The sequence below is a fragment of the Myotis nattereri genome (genome assembly GCF_964212035.1).
Source record: "Myotis nattereri genome assembly, chromosome: 2".
NCBI lineage: Eukaryota > Metazoa > Chordata > Mammalia > Chiroptera > Vespertilionidae > Myotis > Myotis nattereri.
This window is the reverse complement of record NC_138076.1, coordinates 140,067,362-140,095,137: the sequence shown is the minus strand read 5'-3', so window position 1 is coordinate 140,095,137 and position 27,776 is coordinate 140,067,362. Positions and strand designations below refer to the sequence as shown.

At 37.6% G+C, this 27,776-nt stretch overlaps 1 protein-coding gene across 2 annotated transcripts in view; it reads right to left on the bottom strand.

The window, feature by feature from the left end:
- PPP1R12A (protein phosphatase 1 regulatory subunit 12A) overlaps positions 1–27,445 on the bottom strand; it is a 163,363-nt gene extending 135,918 nt beyond the window's left edge. For both annotated transcript variants that reach the window (XM_081083374.1, XM_081083375.1), the window contains exon 1: positions 26,857–27,445. In XM_081083374.1, the coding sequence (XP_080939500.1) occupies positions 26,857–27,093 (237 nt within the window). In that variant the 5' untranslated portion in view covers positions 27,094–27,445. The remainder of the gene's footprint in view (positions 1–26,856) is intronic.
- Positions 27,446–27,776: the final 331 nt, after the last annotated feature.

Genomic DNA, 27,776 nt, shown 5'->3' with positions numbered 1-27,776 from the left:
TCTCTCTCTCTCTCCCTTTCTCTCTTTCTAAAATCAATAAACATATCCTTGGGTGAGGATTAAAAAAATTAAAAATGTTGCAATGAACACAGGGGTACATATATCTTTATGAATATACGTTTTCGGTTTTTTCAAGTAGATACCCAGATAGGGATTGCTGGGGCATATGTTCTACTCTGACTATACCAATTTACATTCCCACCAGCAGTGTGAGGGTTCCCTTTTTCCACATCCTCTCCAACACTTATTTCTTATCTTAATGATAACAGCCATTCTAACAGTTATCAGGTGATATCTCATTGTGGTTTTGATTTGTATTTCCTTTATACTGGTAGCTAGTGAAGTGGAGCAACTTTCCATATATCTGTTGGCCATTTGTATGTCTTCTTGGAAAAGTTGTCTGTTCAGGTTCTCTGCTCATTTTGTAATAGGACTGAAGCTGCTGAATTTTTAAACTTAATCACCCAACAATTATTTAGTAAGTGTTCACAATGAGCTAGGCACTATGATAAATGCTTGAATTTTACTTGTAGACAAGTAACAAATAAATATATGTATGACTACACCCTAAAAGAAGAGGTATGAAAGAACAGGGTTCTAAAAGGGAAAGGCAAATTTGCAGAGAATAAGACAAGGAGTCAGTGAAGGCTCCCTTCAGGAAGTCACAAAGCTTAATGAACAGGAGTTATCTAAGAGGTGGAGAGGTTGTTCCAGGCAAAGGGAAAACATACAGTGTCTGGAGGTATGAAAGAGCTCGGTACATTTAAGGGTCTGAAGGAAATATAGCTAGAACATAGATGAACTAGGGGAAAAGACCACAAAAGTCAGCAAGGTCCTGACAGGTCTTAAGGATTTGGGATCTTATTCCCTAACAACTTTGTTCAACAAAGAACATCATTTCCTATAAGCTTCAAGTGTCACAGATAATATCAGTACCAATGTTTAAGGTGAAAACTTAACATTTCTTCTTAAACTCTTTTATTAGTATTGCTTCTTATAAATTTAGTATTTCATCCAATTGGTCCAATTTTTTCTAGCAAATGCTAGATTTCTGAAATAGTTGATTCCAAAATTTAAAAAAAATAGCACGAGATTCTTATTTTATTTATTTATTTATTTATTTATTTATTATTGATTTTATTTATTTCACAGATGGAGAGGGAGAGAGAGATAGAAACATCAGTGATGAGAGAGAATCATTGATGGCTGCCTCGTGCACGCCCCACACTGGGGATCAAGCCTGCAACCGGGCATATGCCCTGACCAGGAATTGAACCCGTGACCTCCATCCAGGTTCATAGGTTGACGCTCAACCACTGAGCCATGCCGCCCGGACAAGAGATTTTTATTTTAAAATTATAAAATGCAGTTCAACAAACATGTATTTATCTGATACACAAAATATGGTTTTAAAAGAAATAAACAATAAATGTTGGACTTGGAAAGTTACTTTTTTTTTTTTTTTTTGCAAAGTCTTGCTTCCATGCTGTTTACCTCTTGTTACTCTGAACCAATTCTACCTAAAATACCAATCAAGCAGAACCTAATTTTAAAAAAAAATGTTTTTATTGATTTTTGGAGAGAGAGGAATATATAGACAAATCGATGAGAGAGAAACACCATCGATTGCTGCCTCCTGCATGACCCCCACTGGGGATCGAGCCTACAACCCAGGCATATGCCCTGACTGGGAATTGAATCAGTGAACTCTTTTTGTTCATGCATGGATTCTCAATTACTGAGTCACACAGAATTTTTTTAGTATTCTAAATATCACAACCTGGATCTTAATGAAAGCCCTTATCTTTTTTCCTTCTAGTTTCACGCATATACACTTTCTTTTATCTATTTTCCTTATAATTCTTTGGGGAAGTGAAGGTAAATATATATATGATCATTAATTCACAGCTTTTCAGAAAAAAAAAATGTAAAACTACACTACAAACTATTAATGTCTAGCTAACCCATTTGCCCCTCTACTCAGTATCAATAACTCTTCCTATCCCTCAACATCACATTCGGTTTCCAACCCCTGAAAATCTGTTTGTGTATATTGTCTACAAACAGGAAAGTAATTACTTTTATGAAAAAGCTCTTCCTTTTCTTCCCAATTTTGCTGGACTAGAATAAAATGATACCATTTATATGGCTTCAAATGGTACCACATATGGTGTTTAATTAAACATAGAGAAAAGGTTTCCAAAGTCATTTCAGATACATTCATTTTGTATCCCCAAACAGACTACTAACTAAAAGGTAGATACTTTCTACTTGTGCCACAACACCTAATAAAGGTCTGAAATAAATATTAACTCCTTTTCCCTTTGGTGGGAAAGGCTGGGCTAGGTATTTTCACATATACCATTCTCATTTCATCCTCTGAGAACCCTACTGTGGAACATTATTATACTTCACAGACTCTGAAGGGGAAAGGACCCAGAGATGAAGTAGCTCACTGCAGTGGTGTAAGTTCTTCCCTCCACACTTCACTAGTTCTCTATTTTTTAAAAACCTACACCACTTTACAATATAACATTTTATTAAGCAAGTGACTGTTTAATACACTTGAAAATACAAAATTTCACTTGCTTCATATTCAACTTTTTAAAGGCAACAGCTGTAGGTGCTTATAAGGGCCAAACAAAAGTGTGTGTGGCCCTGGCTGGCTGGCGAGATTGGTGCAGTGTCCCATACACTAAAAGGTTGCGGTTCGATCCAGGTAGGGGCCCGTACAGGAGGCAACCAATCGAAGTTTCTCTCTAACATCAGTATTCCCCGCCCCCCACTCCCCATACCGCTCTCCCTATTTTTTTTTTTAAAGTGTGATATAGAGGTTAAAGCAGAAAGCAAGGTAAGAAAATAATTATTGTAATTCTTCAAGACACAATGAAGCATCTTCACTTTGCTTAAAGTGAATACCAAGACCATGCAAAAGTTCCAAAACCTAAAATAGCAAAATTCATGTTTGAAAATCCTTTAACACATTATACTGTAATTCAATTAACAGATGGTTTGGTTAATCTTTCTTCCAGCTGCCATGTTACTAAAATAATCTTTCTCCACTAATTTTATTCATGTTTTACTATAGCTATTATTTTAGTACTTGATATACTTAAAAGCCTACACCTAATTTTTTGCAAGCTATTCTGCAAAATTTTGTGTAAGCATTCTAGCAAAATAAATTGAAAATCTCACTAATCTAACGATAGCACCATTAGAGCTAAAATGGTAACAATAATTGAGAGCTGGAGCTACACAAAGAAAAGTTGTTAAAATATTCTACTCTAGAATCTTTTTTCCTAAAGGGGAGGCATACCGTATGTCTTCCAAATCTTCTTCCCTGCTTTTCCTGGCTATTATTTCCCAGGCTTTCATTATCCACATTCTACAAAAGGGGAAACAAGCTCAGAGAAGAAAGCTAATAAAAGGAACAGGAAATATTTAAGCCTGAGGCAGAACCAGCATTCTTTCCAGCTACCTTCTTTCTACATGCATTGTTAAATTTGACTCATTATTTGTTATTATAACTTTCTTTCCAATTAAACACATTTTTGTTGTACATTTATGTTTTTGCTTTATTCTTAACTCTTGTGTAAATATTTTTAATTATGATTTTGATTCAAACATTTTTTTGTGGAAGAAACCACAGAAATTATGAAACGGATTTCATTTACACACGGTTTTTTAAATTATGTAATCTACCTACCTGTAATATATTTAGATGCTAAAAATTAACCATACCTCTACATTCATCCACAAGATGTATACAGTGCAAGTGAGATTAGAAAAAAACAGACTCCCATTTCAAAAGGTCAATCAGATTGCAGCAACCCTTTGGGAGCCATTTGATAGTGCTTATAATAAGTGGTTTAAAATATTCCTTCATTTTGACCCAGAAAATTCAGTTCTGACAGTCTATGCTAAAGAAATTATTCTACTTTCACTGAAAAAATTCTTATAGGTTAAAATGTACACCAAATGAGTGCAAGAGCAAACACACAATAAATATTTACTAGCAGAATGAATCTATATATATAAAAGCCCAGCGAGCAAACAGTGGAACAACCAAACGACCGGTCGATCAGTCACTATGACATGCACTGACCACCAGGGAGCAAACGCTCAACACAGGAGCTGCCCCCTGGTGGTCAGTGCCCTCCCACAGTGAGAGCGCAACTTGACTGACCAGGATGAGCAGCGTTCCCACAGCAGGCTGATCTCCGCAGGCCATGCTCCCCACCCCCCCATCAGTGCACAAATCCGTGCACCGGGCCTCTAGCACATTAATGAATGAGTAAGCTATGAATAATAAAAACCTAAAAACAGAATCGGAATGATTAAGAAAACGATTAACATCCAAACAAATACTATTCAATGGTAAAAATTAAGAAAAATTAGCTACATGGAAAGTTATATGAAAACTGTATCTATAGTTCAACCACAAGTATATAAAAAATACACACAAACACATACCCATGCAAGGTAGAGTGCTGTAAAAAAAATACCTAATACATTAATGCAACTTTTTCTTTTTTTAAAAAACATTTTCCAAGTTTTCTATAGGGTAAGTATATAAGCATTAAAATTAAAAAGATAAAAAAATCTAATGAACTTGAACATTTAAAAAATACCAATAGGAAAAATCCAGCTTGCTTTCATTGCTATTTTATATAAAACTAATTACACTTCATAAATTACCTCACTAAGATTCTCTTTATCCCTGCATAATTAAATTTTGAAATGTACTTCATTAATATGTAAGAATGGATTATAATAATTATTTGGTTTCTCTTACTCAACAGTCTCTTAGGTATATTTCTATGAGAGAGATGCAGGTGTGAGGAGTGTAGCTGCCATCTAGAAGAAAGTCCTTGTAGAAAAGATTCTAAAGAAAATTAAATGTCTTTTGATAAATTGCCAAATAATCATAAGAAATTAGTTAAGTCCTAATCCTTTTCTTAGTTCTACTGGCACTCATTTGCTCATGAATTTTAATTTACAATAAACATATCCTGGCTTTCAAAGATACCTAAAAACATAAAACTGAACTCTAAACATTGCCTTCAAAATTAGGGCAAAAATATTGAGTGTCCAAAGATATTTAGCCTATGCTAACAAAAAGATCATCAAGTAAAAAAAAGTTAAATATTTTAGTGTAGACTATTTCCTTGGCAGGGAATGAAAAGAAGAAATTGGTAAACAGAGCAAGAACCTTCAAAGGAAGATAAAAGTTCATTTTACTACTGTCTACTTTCGATAACGGTGGGATTACCCTAATTTTACTACTCTAAATCAGCGACTTTAAACTGGTGTGTCACAGAATTTTTAAAGTGTGCAATATCTGACTAGTTAGTCAGGGGCACTGACCTCTTTTCCCTAATACTGTCAAATTAAAAAATAACAACAGCCAACACAACAATAGCTGTCTCGTGTGAATGACATCAAAATTATACCTATTTTTTTGGTCAAATTGGAAAAAAATGTATTTCTTTGTGCCACAGAATTTTAGTAATTAGTTTATGCATGACAGGAGATTAAAATGGTTGAAAAGCACTGCTCTAAATAAAAATAAATATTTTCTGTAAAAATTGGAAGACAGCCCTAGCTGGTTTGGCTCAGTGGATACAGCGTCAGCCTGCAGACTGAAGGGTCCCAGGCTCAATTCCGGTCAAGGGCACATGCCTGGGTTGCAACTTGGCCCCAAGTAGGGGGCGTGCAGGAGGCAGTTGATCAATGCTTCTCTCTCATCACTGATGTTTCAATCTCTCTCTCCCTCTCCCTTCCTCTCTGAAATAAATAAAAATATATTATAAATCCGTAAGTTATATTGTTTGGCACATAGGTCAGTAAGGGTTTATAGTATTACTAGAGGCCCGATGCATGAAATATGTGCAAGAGTAGGCCTTCCTTTCTCTGGCTGCCAGCACCGGCTTCCCTCTGACACCCAGGACCCAGGCTTCCCTCCGGCCGCTGGCAGCTGCCTCGGCCATTGCAGCCCCAGCTTCGTCTGGAAGGTCATCAGGAAAGTTGTCCAGAAGGACGTCCAGTCTAATTAGCATATTACGGTTTCATTATTATAGATAAATGGAGTAATCTCCATTGTTAACCTAGGCAGCAACCAGATTGCTTACTACAGTAAATAATTTCTGAAAGAAAAGAAGACTTCTTCATATAAATGGGTCTCTGAGAGTGAAAATGGTTAGCTAGGATACTACCTCATAATTGTTTTTTCCTATATAAGGCTTTCTTTAAACAACGTTAAATTTTACAGTGTCTTGCGGAGTAATTGAAGAATAGAATCTTTCTTGAACTTCTATTTAAAACAGGGTACACCAAACCATTTTATTTATTTCAGATCTTCAAAGAGCATACTGCTTACAGTACTGTGTCTATGATAACTACCATACCTAAACTAGGCTCTAGTTTTACTTTTATTCCAAAATAGGAAGAGAGCAGTTAATAGAAAGAAAAGAAAGAAAAAAAAACCCAGATGTCTTTGAATTTTCTGCTTAAACTAGGAACTGCTTTTCTTGTAGTCTTTTAGTTTTTTATCTCCCTGTCATCCACAGTCCTATAAAACGTAGACGTTCTAAACTTGGAATCAGATTATCCAACAAAAACAAACAAGCTTTTAGTAATGGAAAAAATTACTTAATACAGGAGCAGAAGCTAACAGAAAAGCAGGTAGAAATCCCATATATGTAAATTTAAAAAAAAATGAAACAGAAGCAATTAATAAGGCTTTTTACATAATGTCTTCTGACAAAAGGAACATTTTAAAGAACTTAATGGAAGACATAAAATACTCACATAAGACCTATGACCTGCTAGTTGTTATATTTTAGTCATTATATGTTCAGTTAACATTTCTTAGGTAAAGGTATTTAGAAGCAAGGACCAATAACATAACCATACCTAACAGGGTCCTAAATTACTTGTCCAAAGGACCTACAATCATAAACAGTGAGCCCTGGGAGAGTAGAGCATGTTAGGTGGCAAAAGCTAAACCTTGGTGTATCCTGGCTATATCTAGGAAGTTTCTTGGAACACCCTAGGTACAGCTTTAGAAGATAACTGACCTATGAGATCTGCTCTAGCCTATTTTATAGTCCCATAATTTAGCCCCAGGGTTTCCTGAGGATTCTATAGAGATACAATCTGGTGATTCAAGTAGTCCACAGGGGATAAACATAGTGTTTAAGAGAACACTGTTGAGTCAAACTGCCCAGTTTCAACTCCCAACTCCACAATTTAGAAGCTTTGTTGTGACCTTGCAGTTACAATTGTAACCTCAATTCCTTCATTTGTATAATGAAGTAATAAGAACAAAAAATAGCCCTGACCAGTGTAGCTCAGTTGGTTGAAGTCATCCTGTGCACCAAAAGGTTCAATTCCGTCAGGGCACATGCCCAGGTTTTGGGTTCCATCCTTGGGTTCCATCTCTCTCCACTCTCCCTTCCTCTCTCTCTAAACCAATAAAAACATACTAAAAAAAATAATATTTATTTCATATTGTTGTGAGACAATAACTGCCTAAAACAGTGTATATTATATAAACACTATTATAAAAGTGTTCACATTTATTATTCCAATGAAATAGGTCCCTCTGAAGATACTATAAGAACCCGTTAAAAGTACAAGTTCTATGCCCTGACCATAGCCCCTCTTTAAGGCCATATCCTTTTCACAAATGAAAGAGGAGGAACAAATTATATTTACCAAATGGGTGGTAGTAAAGAAGAAAGGAGTTTATTGGATGAGAAAAGGGACTATGTGAGTTAGTCTAAAAGACCCAACTAAAACAAAATAGGATGGGATAACTATGACTTCAATTAAAATGAAATGTCAAGATACAATATCCATGAATTACTTTGTTCTTAAATTTTTTTAAGATATTGTAAGAGTTACATAAAATTAGAATGGCTTCAATTTTGTTTTACTTTACTATTAATTTCACTCTGAAAAAAATTATAATACAGTAGGTCCTTGGGTTATGTCAGAGATCTGTTTCTATGGTGTGACCTAATGCGATTTCCGCTGTAAGTAGGAACCCATCTCCATAAGCACTTACATCACTCACATAGCAGTAATGAAGTGAAACAGTAAAAAAAATTTAAAAGAAAGATAACAATTCCTGACCTTTACTTGTGGTAAATAAATAATAAAAAACATAAAGCCCATATGTACATACGTCAAAATGACGGAACTTATAATTTTTATAAATAAATGGGAGATGGTGACGTAACCACGAAACGAAGTAACCCAAAGTCTCTGTATACTGCTAGAACATAATTTATAAAACCCTCCAATTTCAAGGATTAGTAATAGTACAAAGATGAATATGAAAAGTTCAATTACTTAAAAACTTGTCAATTTAGTGTTAAATATATGCAATTCTATTAAAACTAGAACATAGTTAATGGCTAAGAAAGTTAAAATTACTGACTTGAGGGAAAGCAGAAAAGAATTTATCAATCAATTACTAACTTATAGCTTCTAATACAAATCACTTTGTAACTTAAGTACAGAATTCTAGGGATTAAAATTATAAAATATTGATAAAAAACAGAATTCTTTTTTGGTAAATAGGAAATTTACAGTATCAAATAAAATCAAAGGGAGACTAAAAGGAATATTTTCATCTTGGATGAACTACTGAAATGGCTTCCCAGCTGCTGTGTCCTAATCTATTTTCCATAACTATCAAATTAATCCTCTTATAGTAGACCTTAGTTCATTCATTATGTTACAAATTCTTAACCAATTTATAAATCAAGTCTATGTTTCCAGACTTGCCAGGATCCACCCTCCCAACCTTTCTTCACAGTCTATTCCTCCATTTCTTAAAACCAAATCTCCTTCAGGCTAAAATAAGCCCATTCCTTTTCTATCACTTGAGTTCATCTCCTTTCTCATTCACCTTTCAGCACTTTTTAAAGAGTGTGAATAATTCTAGCAAAATCTACTTAACCTTATGTTATGAAACATCTCTTAAACATATTGACCAAAGAATTCTCCCCTACCCTCTACCCCCTTTAGCATGCCTTTTAACATTTTGTAAAATAACAGTGTTCAACTAAAGAGTGAGCCATCAGAGAACAGATCTCTAGTCTAAACTACTGCAATAGCCTCAGGAACTGGTCTACAGGTATTAATCGTCATCACCCTCCACCCTAATCTTTTCCATAGGCAGCAGTTGTCTCTTAAAAATGAAAATCTGATTACATTAAGGCAATTACAAGTCTCAGATGCCTTTCTAAAGCTCTTTTTGTAAGAAATGGATTTAAAGGGCTTCCTGGGTCCCACTAGATCTGCCGCCTACCTAACTTCTCCAAATCTCTTGACACATCATTCTTCTCCTCACCCACTGAGCTCCATTCACCTTGCCCCCTCTTCCTCCTTCCTATGAAGGGCTTTTATATATTATTTCCTTTGGCCAGCCAGAAACTATTTCTCCACTTTCTACCACCAAGAATCTACCTCTCCACTTTCTACCAACTCTTTACCAAGTTACACTTATTCGTCTTTCATTTCTCAGTTCAAGCATCATTTCCAGAGATATCCCATTCAAAGTCTCAAAACCTTTTGCTCCCTCATAATATTGTATTATTTATTTATTGAAATACATTTGACATATACAGGGTAGGAGAAAAGTAGGTTTACAGACGTTTATATGGAAAATGATACAAATAATTAATGTTACCCTATATAATAAAACCCTAATATGTAAATCGACCGAACTGCAGAACGACCAGCCTCTATGATGCACACTGACCATCACGGGCAGACGTTCAATGTAGGAACTACCCCGGGGGAGCAGGGCAGGCCAGCGGGAGGTGACAGGCTGCTAGCCAAGGCAGGTGCCAGCGGGGGTCCCCCTATCACCCCACAGATTGGCCCAGATCACCAGTCAGGCCTAGGGACCCTACCCTATATATTAGGAACAGTCTCTTAGATTAAAAATTAAAACCTGGCAAGGCTACTTTAATACTGAAAAAATCAGGATGATGCAGTGATGACATGCATGGACTCTGGCTTGCACATTTTGTAGTCAGCCCTGGTTCTAACACTTATAACTGAGTAACAAAGCCAATTACTTAACTTCTTTCTGCTTCGTTTTTCCACCCATAAGATGGGAAAAATGGTACTACTGCCTCAGAAGAATCATGTTATATACTACTTTTTATAATCAGGGCAAAAAAATGTAGCTGCCCATATAACAGCAAGATGCCTTTTACCTGTATGAAAAGTATGGTCACTGGTGCATGCAGCATCCCGGATTGTGAGAGGGATGTCCAACTGTCAGGATCGGGCCCAAACCAGCAGTTGGACATCCCCTGAGGGCACAGGCTGGGCTGAGGGACCCCCCCAATGAACAAATTTTGTGCACTGGGCCTCTAGTCTATATAAGAAAAGCCTAAGCAAACATAATGGTGGAACGACCAGAACGACCGGTCGCTATGATGCGCAATGACCCCCTGGGGGCAGACACTCAACGCAGGAGCTGCCCCCTGGTGGTCAGTGCGCTCCCACAGGGGGAACGCCGCTCAGCCAGAAGCCAGGCTCACAGCTGGCGAGCACAGCAGCGGTGGCGGGAGCCTCTCCCGCCTCCGCGGCAGCACTAAGAAGCAGCGAGCCAAGCAGTAAGGAGCAGCGAGCAGGCAGGCAGTAAGGAGCAAGGGCTCTCAGGCTGCAAGAGGGTGCAGGCTGGGCTGAGGGACCTCCCTGCCCAGTGCATGAATATCGTGCATTGGGCCTGTAGTACAAGAATAAACTGTGTTTTGCATATTCACAACTGTAAACCTATTTTTGCCCCATGCTATGGAGTATTTTACAATTTTCCTTCAAAATACTTAACACAACTCACATTAATTGTTTAATTAATAAGAGCAGTCTTGTCTTCTTTTGCTAATCTCTGTATTCCCTACCTCCTAGCAAGAAGCCTGGCACATACAAGGCACCCAACAATCATTTGTTAAATTCATGAAAAGGGACAGTTCAATCACCAACTAATCAGTATAAGAGAATATCTACCATCTATAAATATAAATTCTAACTTTTATATAGTTAATCAGTTTAACAAGGAGCCTCAGCAGATTCTTGTGAAATTTTGGCTTTAAAATGTACATTAATCCAGAGTAAATGTTTTCTTTGGTATTATGTATGTCCAACTCAGTAACAGATTTTTATATACTTGAATACATTTCAAATTTCGCATGTTTCTTATACTAGCAGTGTATGAGAAATCTAGTTTCTCCACACATTGCCAATTAGTCTTTCCTTATGATATAAAAGGTCGAGAGAAAAGGCAGTCATAATACAGAAATACTTAACCATCAATACTAGCTTCCTTGAGTAGCCAAAGACTAAAATTCATTAATTATGTTACTGTATCTACATTTAATACATTAATGGAAGTAGCCAATTAGGCATTATTCTCCATTTCAGATTCATATACATCTTTTTTTCCTACTGTAAGAGATTCAAAGATGGCATAATTCAAAATTTGCTATATTTCCCTCCCAGAGATAAACACTTAATAGTTGGGGTAATTTCCCCAGATTATTTTTTCCCCTACATAAACAATTTTTGCCTCCAAATGGAATCATACCATACATCTTGTCTTGCAACTAACTTTCTGACAGTTAAGTGGTTTTTGAAGAAGAACAATTTATATACTATCAGTATATGATCAGTTCATTTCACACATAAAACAAGCAAACAACTTACCCCCACCTCCTCCTCAAGAATGACTATAAATGTCAGGGGAGGTTGAAAAGGGGAAAAGGTACCATGTTAATTTTGAGTTAAAGTTTAATATATAATAAGCATTTATTGTTTCATAAGCTGAAACAAGTCTAATTATGCTTGCTCAAAGTCAAAATGACCCACACAACTTTACTGCTCCTTTTCTCATTACTTGTACAACTTTAAATAGTTTTAAATTTTCAATACAGTTACAAAAACTCAAAGCAATTCTAGTAATATTTAAACAAAATAATACTAAAATATATTAGGCAAAAGTAAAAATATATATCAAGGTAGAAGTTTCTTAATTATAGTATTTTATTTTCCCTGAAAACACCATTTGTTAATGGTGTTTAGAAACCAAGAGAAGTTAGATTGTTGAATAAATTCTTTATCCGTTCAATTCTTAGCAAAAATGTATTCTCACCTCTTATTCTAACTTATGACCTTGTTTTCACAGTGCATTATTTCAGGCAATAAAAATTATTTAGATTGTTATTATTACCACTCCTTTATTCCTCTACATCAGGTCTATGCTCTAATCCTTCCATACCTCTAAAAAAACATATACTCAGCTTTCCCCCACAATATCATAAAAGTAAATTTGGCTGTACTTAGGAGTTCTTAATTTTTCTAAACTGAAAGGTGTAGAAAAACAAACACACAATTTTGCAAGAATTTTCATTTCACCAAACTCTAAAACAATCTAACCATCTTTTATCCTGTGGTTTTCCTGTAGCCTCATAAATTGTTTTGCATTTGGTATTCACACTCCCAGATAACAAAAAAGACCAAGAAAACAGGCTAAGTCCAAGACAAGATAAAACAAACAAATAAAACAAACCTCCAAACAAGGTTTTAATACCTTGTTTATAGTTAGGCCACCCTTCTCCATGCTAGCTCAACATCTTCTATCTATCCTTTTAGCATACATTTCACACTTGTCATTTCTTGTTTACCGACTGTATCCCCAATATCATTTAAATATACTCTGCTCCTCACCTATAGAGTAAGCACACAAAGTATTTATTAAATGAATACATGCTGTGAAAAGTAATCCACATTCACCTAGTTCTCCAAACCTGAAATCAAGTGTACGCACACCTTTGACTCTTAGTCCCTTAGGCCAATCCATTTACAATTCCTACCAATTTTATTTCGTAAATGTGTCTTGAGTTCACCTACTATTTTCCAACTCTACTACTACCATTAAATAACATTACACATAACTGACATAAATGTATCCATCTATATTCCCTAGTGCACTGCAAGCTGTGTTAGGGCAGGAATAATGTCTTCTTTGTCATCATACTACAATGAAGAATACCAAGCATATACTGGGGTTGGGGGATGGGCAGAATATAATTACAGCCTTTGACAGTGCCTCAATTTTTAGTGGTGAACACTGGTCAAAACATAAGTAATTTCATTCTCTAAAAAAATATAACAGCTTATTGACATATAATTCACACATCATACAATAACTAAGTTCAAGTATACAGAGTTTTAGCATAGAGATGTAGAATCACTACAAAATTATTACAATCACCACAGCGAAGACCTGGAAACAGCCTAAGTGCCCATCAGCAGATGAATGGATTAGAAAACTGTGGTACATCTACACAATGGAATACTAAGCTGCTGTAAAAAGGAAGGAATTCATACCATTTGCAACAGCATGGATGGAACTGGAGAGCATTATGCTAAGTGAAATAAGCCAGTCAATGTAAGAAAAATACCACATGATCTCACTCATTTATGGATAATAAAGACCATTATAAACTGATGAACAAAAATAGATACAGAGGCAGAGCAGCCTTGAACAGACTGTCAAATTACAGCCGGAAGGCTGGGAAGGGTTGGGAGGCGGGAGGGGCGGGGGGTAAGAGATCAACCGGACTTGTATGCATGCATAGAAGCATAACCAATGGGCATAAGACACTGGGGGGTAGGGGAGGCCGGGGGATTGTCAAGGGGGGGAAAAAAGGAGACATATGTAATACTCTTTGTAATACTTTAAGCAATAAAAATTAAAAAAATCATTACAATCAATTTCAGAACATTTTTATCACCCTAAAATGGAATGTTAAACTTATTAGCAGTCACGTCCCACTTCCCCTCAACACCTTCACCCTTTGGCAACCATTAATCTATCTTCTGTCTCTATAGAACTGGCTATTCTGAACATTTCATATAAATTGGAATCATACAATATGTGGTCTTTTGTGACTGGTCTCCTTCAGTTAGCATGTCCTCAAGATTCATCTATGGTGTATCAAGTGTTCGTACTCTGTTTCTCTTTTTCTCTTCCCTTCTCTCTTTCTCTCTCCTCTCTCTCTCTCTCTCTCTCTCTCTCTCTCTCTCTCTCTCCTCTCTCTCCTCTCTCTCCTCCTTTCTTTCTTTTTAGTCCTCACCGTAGGATATGCTCATTGATTTTAGAGGGGGAAGAAGGAGGGAGAGGGAGGGAGGAAGAGTGGAGGAGGAGCAGGGGGGGGGGGGGAGAGAGAGAGAGAGAGAGACCATTTATCGGATGCTTCCCATACACAACCAGCTGGGGATCTAATCCGCAACCTAGGTATGTGCCCTGACTGGGAATTGAACCCCAACCTTTTGGTGTACAGCAGGGGTCCTCAAACTATGGCCCGCGGGCCACACGCGGCCTTCCGAAAACATTTATCCTGCCCGCCAGGTGTTTTTGCCACCGCTGCCTGTTGCTTAGCAGCCGACTCATCCCAGGCAGCAGTGCGCATGTGTGGAATGTGCGCCCGCACTCTCTGACTCCCCTCCTACTGTCTCTCAACTCCTCCTCTCAGTCTTGGGTGTGATCGGACGAGTCACGAGCTTGCCTGTGCAGAGCCTGCTGCTGCCTGAGGACCGAGGTAAGAACAAGTTAGGATTTTTTTTTTTTAAGTTAGGAGGTCTATTGTTTTTTTATTTTGCAGTTAGTAGGGCTTTTTTTTCTTTTTTTAAGTTAGGAGAGCCTTTTTTTTTGAAGTTAGGAGAGCCTTTTTCCAGAATGAAACATCTGAAATCTCCAACCAGATCTAGACTAACTGATGCACACTTGCATCACTTGTTACGACTAGCAGTGACAAATATGGAACCGGACATTGACCATCTCATTAGCCAAAAGCAGGCCCATAGTTCCCATTGAACTACTGGTAAGTTTGTTGATTTAACTTTACTTGTTCTTCATTTTAAATATTGTATTTGTTCCCGTTTTGTTTTTTTACTTCAAAATAAGATATGTGCAGTGTGCATAGGAATTTGTTCATAGTTTTTTTTAAAACTATAGTCTGGCCCTCCAATGGTCTGAGGGACAGTGAACTGGCCCCCTGTTTAAAAAGTTTGAGGATCCCTGGTGTACAAGATGACGCTCCAACCAATTGAGCCATCCTGCCAGGGCAGTACTTTGTTTCTTTTTATTGCCCAATAATATTACACTGATTCCAGTAAGAATATATACACTACATTTTATTCATCCATTCATCAGCTGATAGACAAATTGCATTGTTTGTACTTTCTGCCTAATATGAACAATGCTTCTATAAACATTAATGTACATGTTTTCGTGTAGACATGTTTTCAATTCTCCTAGATGTATTTTCTACTCACCTAGGAGTAGAATTGCTGGGCTATTAACCTTTTGAGGAACTGTCAGACTTATTTAGAAAGTGGATGCACCATTTTACATTAATTACTACTAGCATTGTAGGAAGATTTAATTTCCCCATACCCTAGTCAATAATTGGTATTATTTGTTGTTTTTATTACAGCCATTCTAGTGGTTGCAGAGTGGTAACTCATTATGGTTCTGATGTGCACTACCCTGATAGCTAAGTATTTTCATTTTACTGTAAACTCCATGGAGGTAGTGTTGTTATCTGTTTTGCTTTAAAACATATCCCCCAGCACTTAATAGTGTATGGCACATAGCAGGCCTTTAATTCTATTAAATGAGTATCTTGGGGTGGTGACCACACAATACAATATCCAGATGATATATTACAGAATTGTACACCAGAAACCTATATAATGTTATTAAACAATGTCACCCCAATACATTCAATTTAAAAAATGAATATCTAAAAACTAGTATGAATTTGGGAGTATTTCTTTTGCAGCTGTGCATGTAATAGGAGTTACTGACTATATGTAGGAAGTAAAGGAAAAAATAGAAGATGACCCTGCAATTTTAGTTTATTAAAAGAATGAATTATGATGTCAAAAATAAGATGTAGATTATATAAAAAGAGAACAGTTGAAACTATAAGAATGAATGATATAGAAAAGGAAAAATACACATTTAACAACCTTGAAATAGATTTTAAAAAGAGGCATTCAGAAGACAAACAAGGAGGGAGCAGGCTTAGTTTGTTAAATTACCTATAACTTAAACATAACTTTCTCAGGAATGACTTTCCTGACATTCTAGGTTAAATCCTCCTAATAAAAAATTTCATCTCACCATATTCTAACATTTACTAAAATTGTAATTATTTGTTCACACTGCCATTTCCACTACATTGTATAACATGTAGGCAGGGACTGGTGCTTTTAGAGATTAGTATAGTGCCAGGCTTTCCGTAAATAATGATTTATTTATTTGTTGCATGAATGAGTTAATAACTAATTTAAATAAATAACAGCACCATATATCTGTAATATGCAAATAAACTGTTTAATATATTCAAAACTTATACAACCCAAATTTTATTAATATACTAGAGGCCCAGTGCACAAAATTTGTGCACAGGTAGGATCCCTAGCTGCTGCCAGCTGAGGCCTTCCTTTGCACCTGCCTTGGCCTGACGCCGCCTGCTCACCTGCTCCACCATCCTGCCACGGTCTCACTCTTGTCAGGGCCCATTGGGGCTGGCAGTGCGCCCACTGCTGCCCACTGCCAGTGCTGCGTTGCCAATGTCTGCCATGTTCCGCACCGCCCCCTGGTGGTCAGCGCATGTCTAACTCCCTGTCAGTCGAACTCCCGCTCTTGGGGACAATTTGCATATTAGCCTTTTATTATATAGGATATTCACTAACAAAGTAAAACAGATTTTCCTATGGGTGACTTAGAGAAGAAAGATAACATCACATTATGAATGTAACAGATATGTGTCAGCAGGACTATTTTCAAGGTTAGTCTTCTACACTAGATAGATATACTAGAAACTTTACTGAAAATGTATTTTGCATAAAGAAACATTAAAGCTGCATGTTATTTTGAGCAAAACATGTCAAATTTCTAAAAAGTAATCCTTGCAATAGTGTCATGAGTGAGCAAAGATGTACATCAGTAATTTTCAAGTTTTTTCATCTTATGGCACACATAAACTACTGAAATTCTACAGCACGCCAGAAAATGTATTTTTTATCAATCTGACAAAAAAAAGTAGGTATAATTTTGATTTATTCACACTGGACGGCTACTGTTGTGTTGGCTGCTGTCATTTTTTTTTTTTTATTTGCTCCTGACTAAATAGTCAGGTAATGCATGTTTTTAAAATTCTTGTGGCATATCGGCTGAAAATCACTGATGTACGTATAGTATAATATCCACCAGTAAAAAGAAATTGGAAATATACTAAATATTCATCATCAGACAACTTTGGGATGTACATGTATACTCACACACATATACACAGAGTGAAATCAATATTCATTAACAGAGAAATATTTCTTAAATGTGTAATATAAAAAGCAGGTTATAAACCAGAAAATTAAGTATAATTATAGAAAATTATGTTAGATAGAGATGGATAAAATGAATTTACCAAAGTTTTAAATGGGGTTACCTCCAGGTCTGAAAATTTGGATAGCATTTAGTTTCTTTTTTTATATTTCTCTTTGATGCTTTAAATATTTTTCTTAATATTTTTTAGCTAAAATTCATATAGAACATTAAACAAATTTGAAAATGTCATGTTTGAAAATAAAATGAAGATGGGAAAGACAAAAAGGTAGAAGGCATCAAAGGCTTAAGAAATACATAAGGCACTTTCATGTACAACATCTATACTAATAAAAGGGTAAAATGCTAATTAGACAGGATAGACTGGACATCTTCCGAACGTTCTTACAGACAAAGCCGTGGCTGCAAGTGCCAAGGCAAGCCGCCACGGCTGGGAGGGCCCATTGCAGAACCCCAGCCGGATGGGCAGGGCCTCCATCATAGAGCCTCCACAGGGTGGGCAGGGCCTCCCTGTGGGTGGTGATGAATGGCAGAGCCCAGGCTGGATGGGAAGGGCCTCCCTGTGGGTGGGGATCAATGGCAGAGCCCAGGCCAGGTGAGAAGGGCCTCCCTCTGCTCTGCAATTGATCCCAGAGCCTCAGCAGGGTGGGGAGGGCCTCCCTGTGGGTGGGGATCAATGACAGAGCCCAGGCTGGGTGGCCGGGCTTAGGGAACACCTCTCCCCCCCCCCCCCCACCAGTGCATGAATTTCATGCACTGGGCCTCTAATAAGATAAATAAAAACACTGAGAAGATCAGAAAATTAAAGGCATTTTACTGTAAAAAAATTATGGTTGGAAGAGTTAAAAAGTAATAGCTATTTTGAAAGAAAAAAACCTTGAATATGAGGCAAAGTGTTTATGCAGATTATTCCATGTACTTGGAAAGGATATAGAAATTGCTGAAAAAGTCATGTTTTAATCTTTTTAAGAAAAACTGTACAAATTAGGGAAAACAATAGCTCTTAATAAAATACAGTCTTATGATCTGACAAAAGCAGCATTAAATTCTTTTGTGGGAAATACAACATCCACAAAAAAAGATCATGTTCAAATCACAAGCTATAATCTTGAGTTGTTTCATGTAAAATCTAGAAAACACTTGGTTAACATGAAGAAACTCTGAAGCAAACTCAAGCCCAAATAAAGAGTTGACTAAAATCTAAGATGGCTTTTTTATGATCATGCTCCAATTAAGAATAAGCTTTTTAACGGAGAGGCATTGATTGGACTGTCGGGCCTTGGAGGGAAGGTAGGGGAGGGTGGGGGCAAGGGGGAAAGATCAACCAAAGGACTTATATGCAAGCATATAGGCCTAACCAATGGACACGGACAACGGGGGGGTGAGGGGGTGAGCGGGGAGAGGGGGGGTAGAGGGTACACATATGTAATATCTTAATCAATAAAAAATATTAAAAAAAAAAGAATAAGCTTTTTAGATAATATCACCTAATCAGATAGCCTTTATTAAACTATGATTACCCATGATCTACCTATCCGCCATACTTGTCTCCAAATGACTACCATTTTCAAAATTAAAACACACACACACACACACACACACAAACCCTCAACACTGAAAATATTCAAAAGAATGTTCTGGAGCTAAAGCTCTAATAGAAGACTTCCAGAAATGTTAAAGGCAAAAGTATAAATACTGAAATAAGTTTATAGCCATCTAAAATAATTTTGAAGGCAAATAAAATATATACTTCAGTATGTTTAATGCAAAGTAAAGATAATTGGGGTGTGTGTGTGTATGTTTTAACAGTTAATCCAGGAAAATACACTTTCCCACATACTTAATTTCTAAGAGGGCATATCAGTTCACATCTCATAAAATTTCTCCTTTGCCCTTTTCAGGTATTCAAGAAAATGAACTTTCTACAGCCATATGATTTTTTGTTAAAGAACATGTTAAACAAACAAACAAAAAAGTAATTTCACCTCAAATATGAGTTAATAATCAAGTTAAAGTAATGCTTTTTATTCAGTGAAGCTCTCCCTGCAGAATCTCTCACTCAATGCACATAATGCATTTAAATAGATTACTAAAAAGATGACAGCTGAGGAATGTCTTAATTTCTTTCCATGGTTTCTACCGAATGTCATTTCAGAAATGCCTATATGACACATGACAATGTGGAATGTCTCCACCCATGAAAGAACATTCAAGTCGAGCAAGCACACTTAGGATAGTAGCACAGAGCTCAAATTTGTCTTTTTATGGTTACCCAGCACAACACTGAAAAGATAAACCACCAAAATACTAATAAGGTCAAGAAAATACTGGCATGCAGGGATCCATAGTGAAAATGTTATTTAGAAAAAAAGGTGTGATTAAAATTGTTAGAAAACATAAATTAGTTTCTAATGCCAGTATACTAGGGATCCCTTTTCTAAACAAATACCCAATGATTTGTTTAAAGAAATTAATTTTTAAAATGTTACATAAACTGAGCAAAATTCTACTTGTACTGGTAATCAGGAATATATTCCATTTCAAAAATAAATCTAAAATCCTGCCAAATTTATATAAGTGTTACAAAATTAAGTTTTTGGTATCCAATTTTTTATTAGAACATTTTTAATGTTTGTTAGCTCTTATATTGATCAACACAAACTGTCATCATTTTGTTTTCTATGAATTCAGTTCTTCACGAGATTAGTCTACTTTGTGTTCAAATTTTTTAAATCAACACTTACTTTGTACCTGCTAAAAAATGCAATTACTAAAGGAATTAAAAAAAAATGAATCAAAGCCCCTACTTGAAGAAATTAACTATTTTGCCAGGAGATAAGATATACTAACGAAAGCAGGTAGTGTATATGGGTTTACCTAAAATTTATCTCTTTTCTGCATATAACGGCTAGTTAAACACAATATTGGCAGTTCTCAAAATTTAGGATAGATTCTGATAGTATTTCAATTACCATAGAAAGTTCTTGTAAGTGTTGGCTAGCTATAAAAAAGTAGATGAAGAAAAAATTATATATACTTGTGTGTTTCATTTCATTCTTTGCTGATTAATGGGGGAAACCTCCAACTACTAATCATCAACCATAATGACTGGAAGATTTAACAATATTTTCTTTCTTCTGTAGACTTAAAAGAAGACATCAAACACAGTGTTAAGTTTGGGCTTTTAGAACCCAGTTCTGCCATTTATTATCTTAGTAACTTTGATCAAGAGAAAAGGGATGTTCTGAGAATTAAATGAGATATTGGTTGCAAATGTACCTACCATAGTGTTTCACATATAACAAATCCTCAGCAATGTTCACCAGCCAATTCCACTTCTCAATGAAAGACTGATACATCATGGCTATTACATATTTAACCCCATCTTAAAATAACACAAAATGACTGTTAGAGATTTTCGATCTTTCAGAGATGTTTATCAAAATCCCAATACTCCATCTTTTCAACATAACTGTTGAACTTTCAAAAGAAAAGTGGGGTAAAAATGGCAATTTTTTTGCAGGCAGAAATGCAATGAAAACAGCAACTTTGGGAAGTGTCAATAAGTAACAGGTTACGGCAGTAACAAAACTGCTTTATATCCCCTCCCAAAATAATTATATATTAAAAATCATCTAGCTAGATTTCTTTTTAAGTACAGATACTTTTCTTATGTGAACAGTGTTTTCTAAAATATGGTAACAAATGGATAATGAAAAAGTTTCTCTATTCCATCTAGTGCTGCTACTTGGCTACACTAGAAAATGCTCAGTCACAGCTTGCAATCACACTGTAGCTGCAGCACATGAAAGATGGTCTTGGTTGTGACACTTCAAAATCAGACCACAAAACTGCTGTCAGGAAGCACAAAGGCAGTAACTGCAGAGAAGGCATTATAACAGCAACAGTGTGGGCACTGATGCCCTACCAGCACAACCCATATATGGCTAGCGTTGTCCATTTATTTGCAGGAAGTGAGGGGCCTATATGGGGTTAGGGGTTTTGTTTGTTTGTTTAGATAGGGTTTTTAAAAAATGAATTTAGGATGATTTCAATAAAAATTTTTAAGAGTCATCAGCTTAAAGTGTTATAGCTTCCTAACGAGAATATTATTTAGAGAAAATAATCTAAACTGCACATTCTTTTAATCACATATTTTAACATTATTTATGAGTGATCCAATAGATTATTATTCTAAGATCTTACTATCTCCCACCAAAAAGAAAAAAAAAGGGGGCGGGGAACAATTATAAACTCTGTATTCAGTTTTAAATAGATGTCTCATATGTACCAATTACACGATTGCCTAACAAGAGACTCAATATCAGCTGTTTCCAGTCTCTTTTCCTTCTGGTTGGAAAACACTTTAAGTAGCCCTATTAGAATACTTTTAAAAAGAGAGTTACATTTCAGATTACAGTCCAGTGAAAACGGATTGGCTGAGAAGATTAAACACTTAAGAAAAGACTGCACAAAAGTACTCCTTTTACTGACAAGACGGGAGTCACATATTTTTACAAAGAAGCTTCAAATGGCTTCTTTAGAAGTTGATAAAATTTGTTTTTTAAGGGCAAAAGTATTTAATACTAAACATATCTGCAAGTCTGTATTGAAAAGTATAACTTTAGTATTTTAAAATAATAATCACATAGAACATGGATCTATTTCTACTTGGTACTCCTCTATAGGACCTAGTTCAGATCCTTATAAAAGAAGGTAGCAAATTAATTAATGACTCAACTGAAATTTTTCTCTATCATTTAAACAAGATTTAAACAGGTTTAGGATTTTTTAATAGGAAGGTTATATTAAGAAATGTTAAAAATCTCAAGATAATAAAAAAATCTGTACAAAATATCTACACAAAGTTATTCATTTCTTTATAAAAATACAAGTTCTACTAAGTGCAAGAACAATAATCTGGATGTGAAGATTTTAAAGATTTACCTCATGACATACAAATAAGCTATGTATCTACAATACGAGGCAAAAAATACAATTCAATAAATTTTTAGTGAGCACCTACTATATGCCAGCCTCTGGAAATACAAAATGTGGAGACTGGGTCCTTACAATCATCCAGAAAAGACAAACTTACAAACACTATTCAAGTAAGATCCCTTCTGGCGGGCAATTGGGTTGAACCTTGAAGAATGAATAGGATTTTGACTGGCAAAGGATAGGGAGGATATTCTAATAGAAGAAAAATATGACCACAGGCATGGAAATAAAAAAGTAAAGAGTAAAAATTACAACACAATGGAAATATATCAGGTATAAGTTAAAGAATTTAAATCTGAATTTAAGGAGTGACACAAAGTGGTATTGTTAAAAGATCAGTCAGATAGCAATATGAATGCTGGATTGGACCAGGGAGATAAGATATGGGGAAAGCAATTAGCTATTACTATACTCTAGGAATAAAAATAATAAAGGCATAAACTAGGTTGATAGTGAGAATGGAAAGGAAAAGCACTGATGCAAAGGCAAGTATGAAGAAGACCGATTGGATATATGACGACAAGGAAATGAGGAAAAAAATAATTAAAATGTTTAAAACTTGATCTAGATGTCTAAAGCTTCCTAACAAGAATCTTATGTAGAGAAAATAATTTAAAGGGCACATTCTTTTAATCATATAGTGATTTAATGACATTATTAACAGAAACTGGCATCAATGAGAAGAGCAAACTTGGTGAAGAAAGAAAAGTTTCATTTCAGGTTGAAGTGATAAAATGGATTATAAAACTAAATTACAATGATAAAAACCCATATTTGAATAAGATCCTTTGAGGAAATCACTAAGGTAAATGTAAATAAAGTACAGTACTCGCTATTCTATGGCAAAAGGATGGACCTCTATTTACTATATTACCACCTAAAGATATATTTTTAAATATAAACTCACAATGTATTGAATAAAAAATTAATACTTCATCATCAGTAGAAAAATGGAAATGAGGGATTGGAGCACTGAAGAAATATGAGAAATGGAAACTGACTTAGAAGCCGCTGGCACAGAGGAAGTAGATAAGATTTTAAGGTAAAAACCAAAAGGCTATACTAAAAACTATTGGAAGAAATCTCAGTCCTGCCTTTTATGCACACCAATATTAGTAAGAATTGGCAATAAAACATTCTATTGAAAACTCTAATATTTCTCTCCTAAAATCTTTATAAAGTAAACTGAAGTATAAATTACATAAGTGTAAAACTACCAGGTAGCTATAAAATTAGACCTGATTATCGCCCACTGTAGAAATGAAAATATACTCTAGACCTCAGTTCTAGAAAATCATATGTTTATATCACTAGCTCCATACAGTTTTCTAGCTATGGGGGAGTGGGCTATTCTAGAGACCAAGATAGCAAATTTGACAAGAAACACAGCTTTTTTTTTCCCTACAGGCATGACATACTTCTTTCTTTTTTAAATTGATTTTAGAGGAGGAGGAAGCGGGGAGATAGGGAGAGAAAGAGACAGAGAGAGAAACTTCTGTGTTAGAGAGATACATGGATCAGTTGCCTCCCGTACTCCTGGGGATGGACTGGGGAACCCAGGTATGTATGTGCCTGACAGGGATTGAACCCATGACCTTACGCTGCAGGGGAGGAAGCTCCAACCAACTAAGCCACACTGGCCAGGGCTGCATAGCATATTTCTATACAAAAAGAATAGCCAAAAACTGATTATCTTTTGTAACTTCTAATGAGAGCACATTTAAACAATTAAAGAAACTTTCAAATATAATCTGCTTATATTAAAAAATGGAGGCAAAATATTATATTAAGAAGTATATTTGCATGTTGTGATATCCCTAAAACTTTTCTCCTAACAGTGAAATTTAGGAGACTTGATCAGAATCAGAAAAGTAAATGAATATTCCAAAACACTAACCAATAATTAATCTAGTAAAAACATTTTAAGTATTCTATGATCTTTCTAGAAGCTAAATAAAAAACTATTCAAGGACTATTAAATAAATCAGTGAGTCAACTTTAGGTTTTATAATTTAAGTATTTAGAACAATTGGCAAGCAAGAGATCCCTTAAAAACTTAACATTTTCTTGTAATTCTTTTACTTAAATGATGAGTTTTATTTATCACCTTTCACTATCTGCAATCTGTTATCCTGAATTCCCCAAACTCCTTGCACTCAAAATCACAATGGGGGGGAAAGGTAGAAGAGTTAATAAAGGAAAAATGAGAGTGAAGAAAAAGTAATAAACATCTTAATGCTTGATATATTAAAGACCTTGGCTTCACTGATTTAAGGAATGTGCAGATAAATTAACAAAAAAAATGTTATGCAAATGATTATGTATGAACTTGGAAACTTCTGCTTAACCACTTGTCAGCTAAAACAAAATACCCAATAAAGACTAAACCTATATAATGCCAAACTAACCACTGAATTCAATTAGGGAAGACACTGATAAGTCTCATAATTCTTGCACCATGCCCAAATTGAGAGGAGATAAAAAAAAAAAAAAAACTTTAAGAAGCCTGTTACATGTTTTTCTCTGCCTACCTAAGCCAATAATATTATTAGAAAATTTCCTTCACAAATTGATTCCTCCACAACAGTAATAACTTAACATTTCTATTTGACAATTTTAGTGAAACATATTGATGTAAACCATTATCCAACTGTATCCTGACCTCAGGCATACAATAACTGTCTTTCAGAATCAATTCCATATTAAAATGTGTAAATCACACTTGAAAGAAATGTGAAAAGATTCATTTCATATAATTACCATTAAGATTCATTCTTAATGCCAAACTTATTTTCACTCTCAACACCATGTTTTTAGAACTTAGAATTATGCTATGCCTTAAAATAAGCTTCAGCCAAATAATGTATTACAGACTCTGAATTAATGAAATGGAGAAAGATTTTAAAATCTTGGTATATTTTTACGGGGTGCCACATTCTGAATTCCAGATTTGTCCTGTAGTTTGTCAGTCATTTCAGTTCATCCAGTCAACTTTGTAAACACAGGCTTATAAGCCAAGTTTTGATATTAGAATTCAATTAAACTTAAAGCAATGGTCATTCATTAAACAGGAAGAAGTAAAAGGAAAAATGCCACCACACACCTCTCTGAAAAAGGCAGCGAGGTAATACACATAAAATATAAAGCCTTAACTTTCAACCTCCCGAACAAGTTTTTGTGACAAGTATAAAATTTCCAATCGTCCACATATAACCAAGGCAACTCTGAGACATTGTACACGTCTCTCCAATGTAAGGGCAAGCTTCCCTGTAAAGTCGTTTTCTAGGAACTCCGGAGTTGCCCACTAAGAATTAGTATGTCTTTGTCACCTATTACCGTGACTGAAAAACTGTTCTTTTTTTTTTTTTTTATGCAGAACGCTACGGGCTTGTGTTGCTTTTGGCCTGTTAAAGGCAAAGGCACATTATCTCCGGATTGCCAATAGTTTCTCCTTATTTGGCTAACATTGAGAGATCCCAATCAGGCTACTATAAAACTTTAACATGCACAAAGCATCCATTTTGAGAAAAGTTTGTGACCAGCTTCCCACCTCCACAAAAAAATAAATAAAATAAATTAAAAAAAAAAATCAGGGCCTGGTGACTGGCTGTGAAAAGAGTGCCCCGTGTTTATGCCCCTCTTTCTAACCCCAGCGCACACCCCGGGCCCGGGGGCTCGCGGATCTCTGACACTGCGGCCAACTCCTCCTTCAACACTTTGGGGTCCGGCGGCGGTCGGCATGCCCCTCCCTTTCGGCCGGTGCACATCAGCTCCTTACACCCCGCTTTCCCCTCCCCAGCGACCAAGAGGAATAAAGCAGAAAACAGGAAATCGTCCGCGCAGGGCTCTAGGCTTAGGCTCTTGATTACTATCATCATCATCATCACCATCATCACCGTCGTCGTCGTCATCTGTAACCAAGTCCTACAAACTACAACACATCCGATGCCCCCGGAAAGCCAACGACGTCCGACTGCCCCGCGTCCCGAATGCCCCTGGCGGGTCCTCGCCCTGAGCATCTCCCGTCCTCCCCAGCAGATCCCTGACCTCGGGCCCCGGGCACAGCCACGCTACACCCACCCCTCCCGGCCTCGACCCCAAAGCCCAGGCACACGTCCGTCCACATGTGGCCCGGGGGCCCCCGGCCGACCACAGTCCCCTTTCCCCTCTGCCCCGGAAATCGGCCGGCTCCAACTCCACCACCGACCCGGCTGAAGGGGCCTCCAGCCCGGCGCCCTCCCGCCGCCAGCCCTCTCCCTCCCTCGCTCCCTCCCTCCCTTCCTGCCTCCGTCCCTCCGTCCGCAGCGGGCAGCCGGCCCTGGCCTCGGGAGGCCCGGAGCGGAGGAGGGAGGCCCGGCCCCGGCGGGAGCGCGAGGGCCCGCGGGGTCGGAGAAGGGGAGGCGGGGCGCACAGACCTGGTGCAGGGCAGTGAGTCCGTCCACATTGGCGTAATTGATGTCGGCGCCGCGGTGCAGCAGCTTGAGGACCTCGTCCGTGTCGCCGCTGGAACAAGCAGCCAGGAAGACGGCGCCATCGTCGAACTTCACCTTGGTCTTCTGGCGCTTCACCACGGGAGGCTCGAGGTCCGTCTCGGAGCCGATCCAGCGCTTCAGCTGCTCGTTCCGCTTCTGCTTCGCGTCCGCCATCTTCATCCCCTCTCCTGCCGCCGGGTCTTCTTATCGGGAGGAGGAAGGGGGAGGCGGCGAGGGGAGAGAGCGAGGGCAGGGGGTGTGTGACGGCTCGGGGAGTGCGGGCCGGAGGCGGGCTGGGAGCCGGGAGGCGACGCTCGAGACTTCCAGTATCCCACAGAGCACTGGGGCGGCGCGCCCGGCCGAGCGGACCTCCCTTTCTAGCCGCGAAGCCCTCCCGCCCCCGGCCGGCCACCCGTCACCGGCGGCCCGAGGAGCGTAACTTCGCGAGATCCGGGCAGGGAGGCGCCGGCGCTCGGGGCGCATGCGCACTAGCCCGCGCCCGCGCCCGCCCCAGGAAGAGCGCTGCCGCGCACTGGCGGGGGCGGCGGCCACCGGAGGGAAGCGGGTGTGGTCCGGCCGCCCGGGCTGTGCGGGGGCTGGGACCGACCTGGAAGGGCGGGGACGGGGACGGGGCAGGAAGGTTGGCCTGCCTGGCTGAGGGCTCCTGAGGTTCCGGAGGCCAACCGTCGGGCTGTCGGGCGGCTCTGACGGGGCAGTTTTGCTTCCCGGGCTGTCACTGCTCCGCCGAGTCGTTTGCTCTGGGCGGGTATTCCGATTGGCTGCGTTCTTTGAATGGAGTTGTAGTGCTTGTGGTTTCCCTAAGGAGCTCGGGTGAACTTGGACGTGTCCGTATCGGTCAGAAC